At 41.2% G+C, this 13,323-nt stretch overlaps 1 protein-coding gene across 1 annotated transcript in view; it reads left to right on the forward strand.

Moving 5' to 3' along the window:
- Window positions 1-9,353, forward strand: part of LOC107115724 (neural Wiskott-Aldrich syndrome protein-like) — a 43,500-nt gene extending 34,147 nt beyond the window's left edge. The window contains 5 exon segments of the mRNA XM_015417481.1: window positions 157-310; window positions 4,260-4,506; window positions 4,508-4,760; window positions 5,901-6,009; window positions 9,292-9,353. Coding sequence (XP_015272967.1) covers window positions 157-310; window positions 4,260-4,506; window positions 4,508-4,760; window positions 5,901-6,009; window positions 9,292-9,353 — 825 coding nt within the window.
- Window positions 9,354-13,323: the final 3,970 nt, after the last annotated feature.

A 13,323-nucleotide genomic window follows, 5' to 3' on the forward strand; every position in this document is an offset into this window, starting at 1 on the left:
CCTCCCTCTTCCCTTGAAGTACTTAGTGCAAGTAAAAAGCTTAGTGCAAGCTATGGATTTGTCTGGCAAAATAACAGTTGGAGAAACCCTTTTCCTTCAAATACTGGTCTGTGGCATAAGCTTATCTCTAACTGCACATAACTCTGTTCCCCTTAGGTTAACAACTTGGATCCAGAGCTGAAAAAACTGTTTGATATGTGTGGAATTTCAGAGGCTCAGCTGAAAGACAAAGAAACGTCCAAGGTTATATATGATTTTATTGAAAAAACAGGAGGAGTAGAAGCTGTTAAAAATGAGTTACGTAGACAAGGTGAGTCCTCGTTTCTTCACGCAGCTCACTTACTATCCTTTGTTTCAAAATATTGAAACAGTTTTCGGCAAGCTCAAACACCATTGGCAGGCTCTCCCAACTACAAATGGCATCCTATTAGCAAGCATGTTAGACCACATAACTCCTCCCCTCCCCCGAATTCTACATTTCTAGACACACTTGGGTGCAAACTGTCCTGAATTCAAGTTAAGCTTCCTTCAGCTTTGATTTATAGAAGCAAGCATATTTATGTATCCAACCTGATACGCCTCTGTTTGGCTTAGAAAGTGGCATGTCTCACTTCAGCAGTAGGAACTGCTGAGCCAAAAACGAGGAACACAGCTCCAACTGTAGGTGCAGGTGTCCTTTTTAAGAGGATGATCTCTGCATTTTTTGGGAAGTATATAAGAACATAAGAGAAGACAATGTTGGATCAGGCCAGTGGCCCATCCTGTCTAACGCTCTGTTACACAGTGGCCAAAAATACCAAGTCAATTAGAGTTAAAAGTGGGAGGCCAAATAAACATGCTCTTTTAGCTCAAAATTTAGATCATACCATCACAGAAAGTACAGCTGACTGATTTACCGGCTGTGAGGACTTTCACTGCCACAGGAGGTGGCGGCGGCTACAAGCATGGACAGAGGTCCATCAGTGGCTATTAGCCACAAGGTATAGATAGGGACTCCGAGGCAAGTGATGCTCTGTATTTTTGGTGCTTAGGGGGGGCGGGTCAATAGTGTGAGGGCTCCTAGTGTCCTGGCCCCACTGTTGGACCTCCTGATATCACCTGGTATTTTTGGCCACTGTGTGACAGAGTGTTGGACTGGATGGGCCGTTGGCCTGATCCAACATTGGCTTCTCTTATGTTCTTATCCATGTTGACCAGGCAGCAGAGGTTGGAGATTCCTCTGTTTTATGAGGATGGAGTTGAAGAAGCAAGTGGGATTTGGGGGGGGCTTCAGAGAACATTAATTCATTTTAACATTTATGATCTAGGTCCGCCACGTTGGAGTGGTATGTATGAACTCTAGTCTCTGAAGTTCTTCACATTGTGGTTGTGTGTGGCACATGGTGCATAAACACTTGGGCAAAACATATTAAAACAGAAGTGGAACATCAGATATACAAATCAGCATTTGAATTACAGCCACTTATTAGGCTAGCTAGCATGTTTTCTATTTGTTGGAATTCTTGGCAAATGAAACATGCTGCAGTCAGTTTATAGCACTAACTTACTCACTTCCATATAATAATGTATGGTCATTTGAAGTGTGCATGTGTTTAAGATCTTGATTTTTTTACTTTGAAGCAAGTTTTTCCCTTCTAGTTTTTCTCTTTCTGTGTGTGTTCTAATAGCAAGTTTTTATACTTACAAATGGTGATGTTAGGATTTGCTCCATGGTTGGCTAAATGGATTGCATTTATCAATAAATGGCTGGCTTATGGGCTTTAATGTAAGTGAACTGTTTAAGACTGGGCAAATTGTTGGTGACCACAGAGGTGGGGTGGATTGGGTATTGAGGGGGTGGGGAAGGTCTTAACCTTTTTATTGCATTGCAATGTTTATTGTATCTTCCCTGTATTTCCTCCCCACAATTCTAAAACAGCTGTGGCATAAACTTTGCATAACAAAGTTTGCTCAAAAAATGCAAACAATGGATCAAATGTATGAACAGGGAAGTTGAACCAGTGGCCTCGCTTTGCTTAGCCAGTTACCGATCTTCCTAAATGCATGTCTTGACCCATTTGGACAACACGTTTACCTGTGTATCTACATTTTATTTGAGAATTTGTTACTCACATTTCAGTATGAGTTCTCAAACTTAGCTGCAAGAACATAATTAAAAAGTTCAAACAACAAATTACCTAAGGAATGAGACAGATCCATAATCAGCAGGAGTATATATCTAATGACCTGACCTGGATAGCCCAGGCTAGCTTGATCTCATCAGATCTTGCAAGCTGGGCAGGGTTGGCCATGGCTACTATTTGGATGGGAGACCACCGAGGAATACCAGGGTTGTGATGTGGATGCAGGCAATGGCAAACCACTTCTAAACATCTTTTGCCTTGAAAACCCTACAGGGTCACAATAAGTCAGCTGTAACCTGATGGCACTTTCCACCACATATATCTAAATATCAGAACCCAGGGGATACAAATGGTGCTTTGGTGCTCTCTTGAACATAGCAAAGTCTTGAATCTCTCATAGGCCATGGCAACTGCTTTCATAATCATCACAGAGCATGCCTGATTTGAGGTTTCCACCAGGCTGACACAAAATGGAAAAAAGCACATTATCTTCAGCTGCTCAGTAATCAAGAAGTAGCAGATAACAGAGCATCTTGTCTCTCATCAGTGCCATAGATAATGGTAACTAGGAGTGTGCAAGATTTTTTTTTTTCCAGATTTGGGTATGTTGGACCCAAAAAAATATTGGTATTTCCTGGTATTCCCGGCTTTCCCCCCTCCGTTGGAAATAATGGAGGATGGGAACACCTTCTTTTGGAGATCATAGAATTGAATCCCCTTGTCCAATCTTTTTGAAACTTGGGGGGTTCCCGCAGAGCCCCCCAGAGCCCCAGATACCACGGATTGATTCTCCCCCATAGGGTATAATGGAGCCAAATAAATTCTGGTTTCCTGAATATTTACCGAATCCCAATACCATAGAGAATGGATGGTATGTGTTCTCTGCACCCAGCAGAAGAAGTTTATCTAGCTGCCACAGCCTGAGCAAGTTGTTATTTCCAAGATTACTCCAAGAGCAACCACATGCACAGTAGTCCAGATGACAGGTTACCATGGCATGTACTGCAGAGGAGTGTAGTCAGTGAATCTGCTAAAACTGAGAAAAGTATTCTTTCGCCATACCTTTCATCCATCCACCCTGTGTCCAAGAACATGCCCAAACTGTAACCTTGACCTTCTGTGGAAATGTGACCCCCCCCCCCCCATCAAAGACTGGATTTTCCACCTCTTCACCAGACCCAGGCCTTCTTATTAGAAACAGTTCTTTCTTCTCTGGACTGAATTTCAGATTCACCCTGTAGTCTCCATGTTGATCTAAGGAGCTTGATAACTGCTTCAGCTGTATTCTGCTCAGAATGCAAAATAGATTTTTTATTTGAGTCTGCATTTCAGTACTGTTTGGTGACTTCAGTAGATCTTTATCAAGGGGCATGAATAAACTATTGATACTTTGGTCCCTATTTTAAATATTTAGCCCTATTTGATTTGCTTCATGATAACATGAAAAACTTATGAAGTCGTCTGAGAAACTTATGAAGACTTAACCTATTTTGAGTAACATTTGAGCAGCCAGGTCACCCTGGGACACAAAGAGTTCCTTCCAAGAGAATATGAATTTCAAGCTTTAATTAATCCAAAGGCCAAAAACTTTAAGCTGCTTTCTGGATATATATTTTTTCATGAAGGCTATGGGTTGAATCGAATGATCTTTTCCACTAGGTGAGATGTCTTCCATCAATGGAGAGAGTCATTGGATTCAAACCTAGGGGTGTAATGGTGGTATAGTTATGAGAATAAAGGTAGAATGTCACTGTTAATTATCAGTTCTGGCCTGTTCAGGAACTTGATGATTACTCCAGATTAAAGATGTAGCTTGTTGCATCATGGGGAAAGAATGCTTTGTGATATCAGCATGATAGAATATGTACTTAGTTGGGAATTTAATGTGAACTTAAGAAACATTGTTCAAATTTGAGATGATAAAATATTACTGTGGTCTGTCCGGGGATAGATAAACACCCCTGTCATTATACTTAGTTTAAATAGAGCTAAAAATTCCCGTAGGGAAAACACGAAGCCAACACAACTATTATAAATAGTCAGACTGGGTTGATGCTTTAAATTGTGAATACTTGAATTTACAAATGGCTGACTAATCTTTGGTTTGGGGTGGGTTTTTCTTTTTATTTACTCCAGCTCCACCTCCACCTCCGCCATCTAGGGGAGGCCCACCTCCTCCCCCACCCCCACATAGCTCAGGGCCACCACCACCTCCTGCTAGGGGAAGAGGAGCTCCTCCGCCCCCTCCATCAAGAGCTCCAACAGCAGCACCACCACCTCCGCCACCTTCTAGACCTGGTGCTGCAATGCCCCCTCCTCCACCAAATAGGATGTATCCTCCTCCTCCACCAGTTCCTTCTTCCTCTGCACCCCCAGGCCCACCTACCATCAGGTGGTTCATGTGTGCCTCCACCCCCACCACCACCGCCACCCCCTCCTGGGCCGCCTCCACCACCTGGTCTTCCAACAGAGGTTGACCATCAGCTTCCAGTTCCTTCAGGAAACAAAGCTGCTCTCTTAGATCAAATCCGAGAAGGTGCACAGTTAAAGAAAGTGGAACAGAACAGTCGGCCAGTCTCCTGCTCAGGAAGAGATGCACTGCTTGATCAGATACGGCAGGGTATACAGCTGAAGGCTGTAAGTATTGTTGGTTTTCTATCTTCTGCTTGCAAACTTTAAATTCCTTAGCAAAATAGTCTGAAAGAAGATTTACACGCCAAAGGCATGTAACTCCTTGGCATGATCTGAATTAGTGGGAAAGAGAAAAGGGTGAATGATGCTATGCTCAAATGTCTTATCTCTGAATTTGTAACACTAAGATAATCTAAATATATATTTGTCCTACTCCTTAATATGGGAAATAAAGTTTTCCTAGGTTTTGCTGTTTGTTTGTTTTTGTATTTCAGCTGTTTTGCATTTTTGGTTGTATCCAGCATTAGACATGTAGTCTTAGATATACTCACATAGGCATCGTTCAGATGTTACCAGCATAGTTATTTGAAATGTGAAATCCAGAAATACACTGGTGATATCAGCTACGGCTGACATACAACCATGTTGTTGGAACAATTGTGTTTCAGTCTTTTGAGTTTATAACCTTTGTGGAACCTGTGTTCCTGGTTCCTGTTTATTTGTTCTTTGATCATTTGCCTTCAGCAACTGGTGCATCAGCTTTTAGACTCTTCTCTGAACTAGCTGCTTTTATCACCTCTTTAAGGTATCCTCCTCTCTCTCCACCATATCAGTTTGAAATAAGAAAGTGAAATTGGCATGATCTGCCTACACAATGGCATTAGCATTGACACTATGTTTACTATTCTAAACTGCCATTGATTTTAAACATTGGGTTCCCTCTTCCACAAGGAAGTCTTTTAGTGAGGGCCAAGCATATTTATTACTTAGTACACGTTTATCTTGTCCTTCCTCCAAGAAGCCTAGTGGAGGGAGTATACATTGGTTTTCCCTCTTCCATTTTTCCCTCCTCCATTTTCTCTTTTCAACGATCCTGCGAGTTAGGTTAGTTAGGAAAGAAGATTTATGGTCCCATATTACCCAGTTGGAGTCTTAGCTTTGAACCTAGGTCTTCCACACCTAATATAGCCCTTCAGCTGCTAAACTTTGCCATACACAGCCTACACCTTTGCCATACACAGCCTACAACGTACCATACACAGCCTACACCTGTTTTCATTTACATGAAATTTTGCTTTTGCAGTCTCTCAGAAGGCGAGGGTTAAATGTGCTGCTTTTTATAGTTTTGTATTCCATTCTTCCAAGGTATCTGATGGCCAAGAGACTGCACCTCCTACGCCTGCACCCACCTCAGGTATTGTGGGAGCACTAATGGAAGTTATGCAGAAAAGGAGCAAAGCCATTCATTCTTCAGGTACATTGTTAAAATACTCTTTGTTCAGTTAGTCACTATAAAGTGCGAGCTCACTCACAGAACTCATGGTTCTATGTACAGGTGGGATCTCTAAGATAAAAAGGCAATACAGTGCATTTATTTTTCTGCATTGTGCAACTGATTAACATTCTTTCTCTGGGAATATATCCTGTTCTTTAGTAAAAAATACAGATTCAAGGTCAGATGCACTGCAAAATCATGTTTGTGAAACCAAGAATGGACCCATAGGTGATCATTGAAACCTGGCTTGTCTCAGCAGTTCCTGGTTCCAGTGCCCTCAGTCTTTCCCCATCAGCTCCGCACCAGGGATCAGGCGTGAACCTTTGCCTGCTTGTTTGCTCCCAGGTTTGCCCAGGCTAGCCCAATCTCGTCAGATCTTGGAAGCTAAGCAGGATCAACCTTGGCTAGTATTTGGAAGGACGATCTCCAAGGAATACCGGGGTCATGATGCAGAGGCAAGCAATGGCAAACCACCTCTGAAACATCTCTTGCCTTAAAAACAAGTGTAGCTCGCCACCTAGTGGTGCATAACACTAAAAGAGCTAGAAATTCTGGCTGCCAGACAACCTTAGGATCTCCTGGCTATTCTACACACAATGCCATACAATAATTATTAATTATTATTATTGTACTCAAGTTGAGGCAAAGCATCAGTACATCACCAAGTTCATTACTGTTGGCCACCAGCAGCATGAGAAGAGAGAAGCTGCACTTGGAAATTTCTGCCACTGACCTCAGTGCACACCAAACACGCATAGTCAACTAACGAAACCTCTTAAGTGTCCCATCTCCCCCCATGCCATACAAGATGCTAACAGCAGATACTGCTGTGTGTCTTACTTATTTGGGCTACAAAATTGTTCTCTCCCCACAAACACTACCTGCTAACAGAGGATGTTCCTACATAGACCCTCTGCAAGAGACCATGTGCCCCGCCAGCTTCCACTCCCTCCATAAGGCACACAGGTGAATTGTTTTGAAATGAATTTTATTAATTAGAGAGAGAAAGCTGTGCCTGCCTAACACAAGTGTTTGACCCTCTGAGTTACTTGGATATAATTCCTTATGCATTCTCTGCTCTTTGAATCCTGCTTGGGAGGGCTGTGAGGCTACAGTCCAGGGCAGATAATGAGCTTGTTACTATGACAAATCTGTGCCTTGGGACAAGACATGGTGGTTCTTGGCACTATGACTTTGTTTTGGCAGGGTTTGGGTTGGGAAAGGTGGAGTGAGCACTTAATGCCTACTTCAACCATAGCTTTCTCACCCTTTGGCTATGTGGCAGTGCACATGGCTACTTTCAATCCATTCCACCACCACCACCCTAAACTCCACATATGTATTGTAACAAGCTTGTAACGATCCTCTGAGGCTGCAAGCTAACATGAGCCTCACAAAGTCCCCTTCTTAAATACTCATCTGGTGTTAGGGCCTGCCCAGTGTGACCACAAAAAACAGAGATTAGTTTAACAATATACTTGATTATTCAGCAAGAAAGGGGTTATGTAGGCATAACTGTGCTGAAAGCCTGAGTGGTATTTTTGTGGTTAGAAGCAGACATTGTCCTTGGCCAGCCTCTGGTATGCACTTGCTTAAGAGTAGTGAATTAAGGGTAGCCCCTCTTCTAAGCGGTACATGGCATTGCTGAGGAAAAAATTAACACTTCCTGACTAATCTGTCAGAGTTTTTCTTTCAGGGTAGTCCCAAGAAAAATGCCCTTGAACCTAAGGAATATTGAGTTGGGCAATAACGCCCTAGTTTAATGTTTTCTGTTGAGTGAATGATACATGTGGCATTGGAATGTAGTTAACAACTGATTTATTGTACTATGTTGTAGAAAATAAAAATGGGGGGGGGGTTTGCACATAGTCTCTGAACAAAGTTCACACAACCATGTTCCCTGTTAAAACAGGCAAGCATTCTTAGTAGTATTAGTATTGGCTCCTATTGCATAAACATTTAATAGTTTAACAATCAGTGCAACAGACCCGCCCCCCGCCGCCCCCCAAAATGTGCATTTCAACAACATTAATGTTTTAATTATTTTGGGCCCACTTTTGAACTGCTGGCAGCAAGTGCTCGCTACCATGGGTCTGGGTCAAGTAAAGGGAAGCTGGGGGGGGGGGGTTAACTCTAAGTTTGTACCTTAGGTCTAGTGCAATGTTAGGTTTATGCACTGCTTTTCCAGGTGCTGTGGTTTCACCTGAGATCTGAGCAAATGTATCGAAACGGGCTAGTATTAGCAACTAAATACAAACATTCTGTTAACACAAGTTTGCTAATCCATAGTACCGTAAAATTCTGCTGGCCCCAACCAGTACAGTGGATGTCATTATAAGACATTTGTTTCAATCAGCATAATTTATTTAGGAAGATTCTGTGCTGCGCTGCTTCTGAACTGAATAGCTGGCTTACCTGCAAGAAGTGTATGGGGAAGGGTAGGAATTTTGCAAATAGTTTTTTGAAGACTTGTCAAAGGTTTTTGAGCCTCCATCCAGAAGAATCTGAATTTGTGACTCAGGTTTGGTTGAGAGATAGGAAAGCAAGGGAATCTACTTTTGCTATGAAGAATCGTGAACAGCAGCATACTTGCACTGTGTCCTTTTTAATGTTTGAGAAAGGGTGCAAACGAGAATAGTAGAAGGCTGTAAAATCATTTAAGATGACTAAATTAAAAGCAGGCGGAAGATATCTCAAAGCATTTTGAAAAGAGAGGAGCAGGCAGCAGTATGGAATGGAGTGTAAGTGCTACATAGTTAACACTGAAAAGAACTGGTATTGTGTTACAAAACTATTACTGCCCAGAACAGTAAGTTCTGTGGATAGGTCTATGAAAACATCAGTATACTGCACATCGTTTGCCAAAGAGAGGGTGGAGTCTAGGGATGACCAGAGTAGGATAACTACTTAATGCTTTGCTTAATGCAGTGGTTTTCAGACTAGGATCCTCTGATGCTGAATGGGGGTTTCTCAGGGACAATATCAGATGGTTTGCTCACCATTGCTGATCCCCCCTTGCCTCTTACAGTGCACGATCTGGGTAACCATAGATTGACTGAATCCAGGCTTAGCTGGTGAATAAAGTGAAATATCTGTCAGTGCTTCCTCGCAAGCTCAGATCCTGACTTATTCCTTCTGTTTTCCACGTGCTTTCCATCTTTACCATACAAATGCCAGTTTCTAAATTGCCATCGTACTAAAGAAAAGACTGAGTTTTGCTGAGTGTTTCATACAAATTAACAAATATTTCTTGCCCACTAGATGAAGATGAGGATGAAGAAGATGAAGAAGACTTTGAGGATGACGATGAATGGGATGACTGATCCAATATATTATATATCATATAAATATATATATTTTTAAGGTGAATTACTAAACTACTTTCTGTCTATGGATTCTGTAAAATTATCATGTAAATGTTCTACCAATTTGCTGTATATTTTTGTTGCCTTTTGCTTTTTTTATTAATCTGTGCAATACCTCATTTAATCTGTAAAGGTTTGTCATAATCCTCTACAAAAGCTACTCCCGACTTAATGTGTGGCAGTTTACATCAGGTTGCTCAGTGTACATGTGAATACTTTTCATTCCATCAATAAGGGAGTTTTAACGTAATGTATGAGACTGACAAACATTTTAAATGTATTTAGTTATAATGCAAGAAGGAAAAAAACACTATTTTCATACCCTACTTTTCTGTACCTAAATTTTCTTATTAAAACCTAGTATAGCACTACATTATTTAAGCAATGCAGCTCCTGGTTGATTAGCCCGTTCCTCTTGGAAACTATGCTACATGAATGAGGCTGACTAAAACAATGGACTTCATAACACTACACTTTAGGATTAAGCTATTACATCAAACAATCACTAGAAAATAAAATGGTTGTGAGAATTTTCCCCCTGATTCTGTAGCAGTGCCATTGGAAATCTTTTGAAACCTCGAATGCGAAGTCCCAGTTGAGGTCACGGAGCACATCTTTGATGTATGCTACCATTGTGAATGAAATTTTTTTTTGGCCTGCTACCTTTTACAATGAAGAGGAGTCTACCTTTTATGGCATCTGCTGCAGTCACTTATTTATTTTTATATAATCTTTTTTACCGAAGGGCTGTGGTTTAATATTTGCTTGGGGATAACATTGGGGTTTGAATCCGTTTTTAAAAACATGTAGGACATTGGTTTACTAATAAATGGACTTAAAGCACTGTAACTCTGCAGTCTTGATGGCTTATGGTACAAACCAACGACACACTTAAAGGCACCAGTTCCTGCATCTAAAAATGGAAAGCAATGAAATGAGGATGGATGCCTTAATAAAATATCTGCTCTTGACTGTGACAAGAGATCCTAATGTGATGGGAGCAATGGTGGAAGGAGATGCTTGAGCTCCTCACTGATGTTTTTCACATCAAGCCCCTTAACTTCCTTCAATCTCTAGTCTCTGCGCGTTTGGGCCAGACAGCTCAGTTTGGATGGGCTCTTAGTTCATCAGCCCGCTAGTGCAGATGATGCTGCAGTCCAGTTCCATATTCCTCACAAGCTTTCCTATGAATTATGGGTTATTGTAGGTTAGTGTTGTCCTGTTTCCTCTCTTCTCTTTTAGACCTCCAGAAGAGAGTGGATAGAGAGCCAGCTGAGCCTCTTGGCTTTTCAGGAAGCTTGGAGATCTCTTAACAAAAAAACTTGTGGAAGTTTACTGTTACGGAGTTACTGCTTTCTTTTCTATGTACCGAACTTGCTTATTGCGGTATTGATTGTCTTTTGTGTTCTTTAGAATTTAATATCAAGGGTTTGTGATCTTCAAAGATGGAGGCCTTGTGCTTGGAACTACCATTCCAGTTCATCCTGGAGAAATTAAGTTCTCATCTTAATTTTCATCCTTACTAACAGATTTAATATTTTTAAGGTATCTATCTTTACACACAGTAATGTGTTTTAAGGATAGGCATTGGCAATGCTAATTCTACTTGCGGGGGGAGATTAGAAATATCACTTTTCTCACTGATGCAAAATGCTTCAAGTCAGACTTATTTGGAATACAATTGATATATGCTTTCTTCCTAGCCCCCCCCCCCCTTTTGTCATGATATATTGGACAGAATTGTATTTACTGAAACCCAGTGTTGGCCTGATATCAGCGGGCTGGACCTGCATGACATGGCTTGGATTTCTAGTGCAGTTTATAATATGTGTCTAGCAGTGGCTTTTTAAAAACTTCATACAGAGAAAGGGGATGGGAAATGTTGCAGATGGGAAGAAGGTGCAGTAAAGCTGGCTGAAACTAAATTATTCAGAGAATAACTTTTTAAGCACATGACTTGGGAGAAGAGACTTCTTTTCCCCAGGTACCTTTCTTCTCTCCCCCCCCCCCCCCCCCCGCAGTTGCATTCACAGCACTGCCTGCTGCTGGGAAAGACTTTTTAACTAGCAGTGCTGCTAGTGCAGCTTGAGGACTGTGAGCGGTGTGGCTGAAGCCTGGGTAAATGCTGTCTTGTAGGGTTAAGAATGTGTACCCGTGGGAAGGGGGTGTTAAATGGCCTTCAATGAAAGCTTCTCTTTTTTTGTATCCTGTCTTTGTAGTTCTGATACCATGAGGGGCATTTTAAAGTGGGCACTGCTCAGGTGACCTCCAAAGATGTTACTTATTAGCATGAATTAAGCACATGCTTCCAGACTAGAGAACAAGCGAGCTTGGGATTGGTTTGATGTTGTACGTCTGGATAGTTGGGATGCTTGTGTAATCCATTAATCTCTTGCCAAACAGGCTTCTGACTCTTTTTTCTTTTTCTTTATACAAGGTGTATCCCATGCTATTGCACAAAAGTTCAAATGTTTTTGCTTTCAAGAGCATATCGTATGGTTTTTAAGTCGAGGCATGACTACAGTTACAGTTAGGCTAAATTATTGTCACTGCTGCATGTTTCTGCATTCCCTGCTTTCTGATGTAGGCAGGGGGATTTCATGGCATTAAATCACTACTGCTAACTGTTGTAACAAAGCCGGTTGAATTGACAGTCCAAGTAGCCTTGGCAAATCCACAAATGAATTCAAGGCTTGTATCTTGGCACTATGCATAGACAATATTTGCTAGCTGCTTATACTCTGAAAATGTCTCAATCGTTTAGTTTTTTCCATTTCATCAAATTGAAATTATTGGTATGTGATTTTTTTTTCTTTTTTTGAAATGTACAGTGAATAGGATGTTGCACTGGTGGCAATTCATCATGGAGCATAATAAAATTAATTTGACTCAGTATTAACATGTGGAATGGGTTTTGCTTTGTTTGCTGATCATGCTGATTATCACAAATAATTTCAAAAGCTAAGGCCCAGTACCACAGTAGCACCACCGCTTCCTTTGGCAATAACTTCAGTGCTTCACTAGCTCGAATTGGACTGTGCCCTGAAATAAGTGGAGGGTTAGAATGCCCTGGCCCACTTCCAGCAGCTCTCCTGAAAACAGTTGTCACTACAAGCAAGCAGAGTGCATAATACATTAACATTTCAAGGTTGAACCATCTCAGAAGGACTAGTCAGCATTCTAAATGCAGTCCAAAGGCCTGGGTGTTTTTGCAGTCATTTGTGCCCCCACGGTATAAAAGCATGTTACAATTTGGACACCAATGTCTGCAATGAACTCCACAAAACTGACTTAATTCAAACCTGAACACAGTGCACAGGCATTTCATCTTGAAGTATCTTGAAGTATAAATTAACATTGCTGGTCTTCAGGACACCTAGGGGGGGAAATTCACAGAGGGCAAGGGGGTACGCGATTTCATCAGTGACACATATTTCTCAAGGGAATACTTTCATTGATATCAAACCCAATAGTAGCTAGACTGATATATATGAATGAATATAAAACTGCATTTTAAGTTACTTCTCTCATATGAAAGGGAAGGGGTTACTTCTCGAGAGAGTGAAGTGTTTCTACTGCTGACTCAACTATTTACCTCATTGTAGGAATTCCTAGTGGTTCTTGCAAGTCCACACATGTATATTCTGTGTCACATTAAACTCAAAATACATATTTGGAAGATCTCTCTGATTGCTAGTTCTCAATTGGCAGTGGTGACTTTTAAGGAAAAGGTCAGTAAGTTAAACGTTCATGCTGCCTTGTGGACCCTGATTGGGTGGAAAGGTAGTATAAAAATGTTTCAATAATGAATTGCTGTTAACACTGATAATAGTTCTGCTACGTGTATACTGAACAGGTCAGAACTAAAGCAATGCATTGTTGAGCTAGATTTCAGTTAGACTATCAGTTCACTGGTAATTCATGTTTG

This window comes from Gekko japonicus, unplaced genomic scaffold (genome assembly GCF_001447785.1).
Source record: "Gekko japonicus isolate JY-2015 unplaced genomic scaffold, Gekko_japonicus_V1.1 scaffold3676, whole genome shotgun sequence".
Taxonomy (NCBI): Eukaryota; Metazoa; Chordata; class Lepidosauria; order Squamata; family Gekkonidae; genus Gekko; species Gekko japonicus.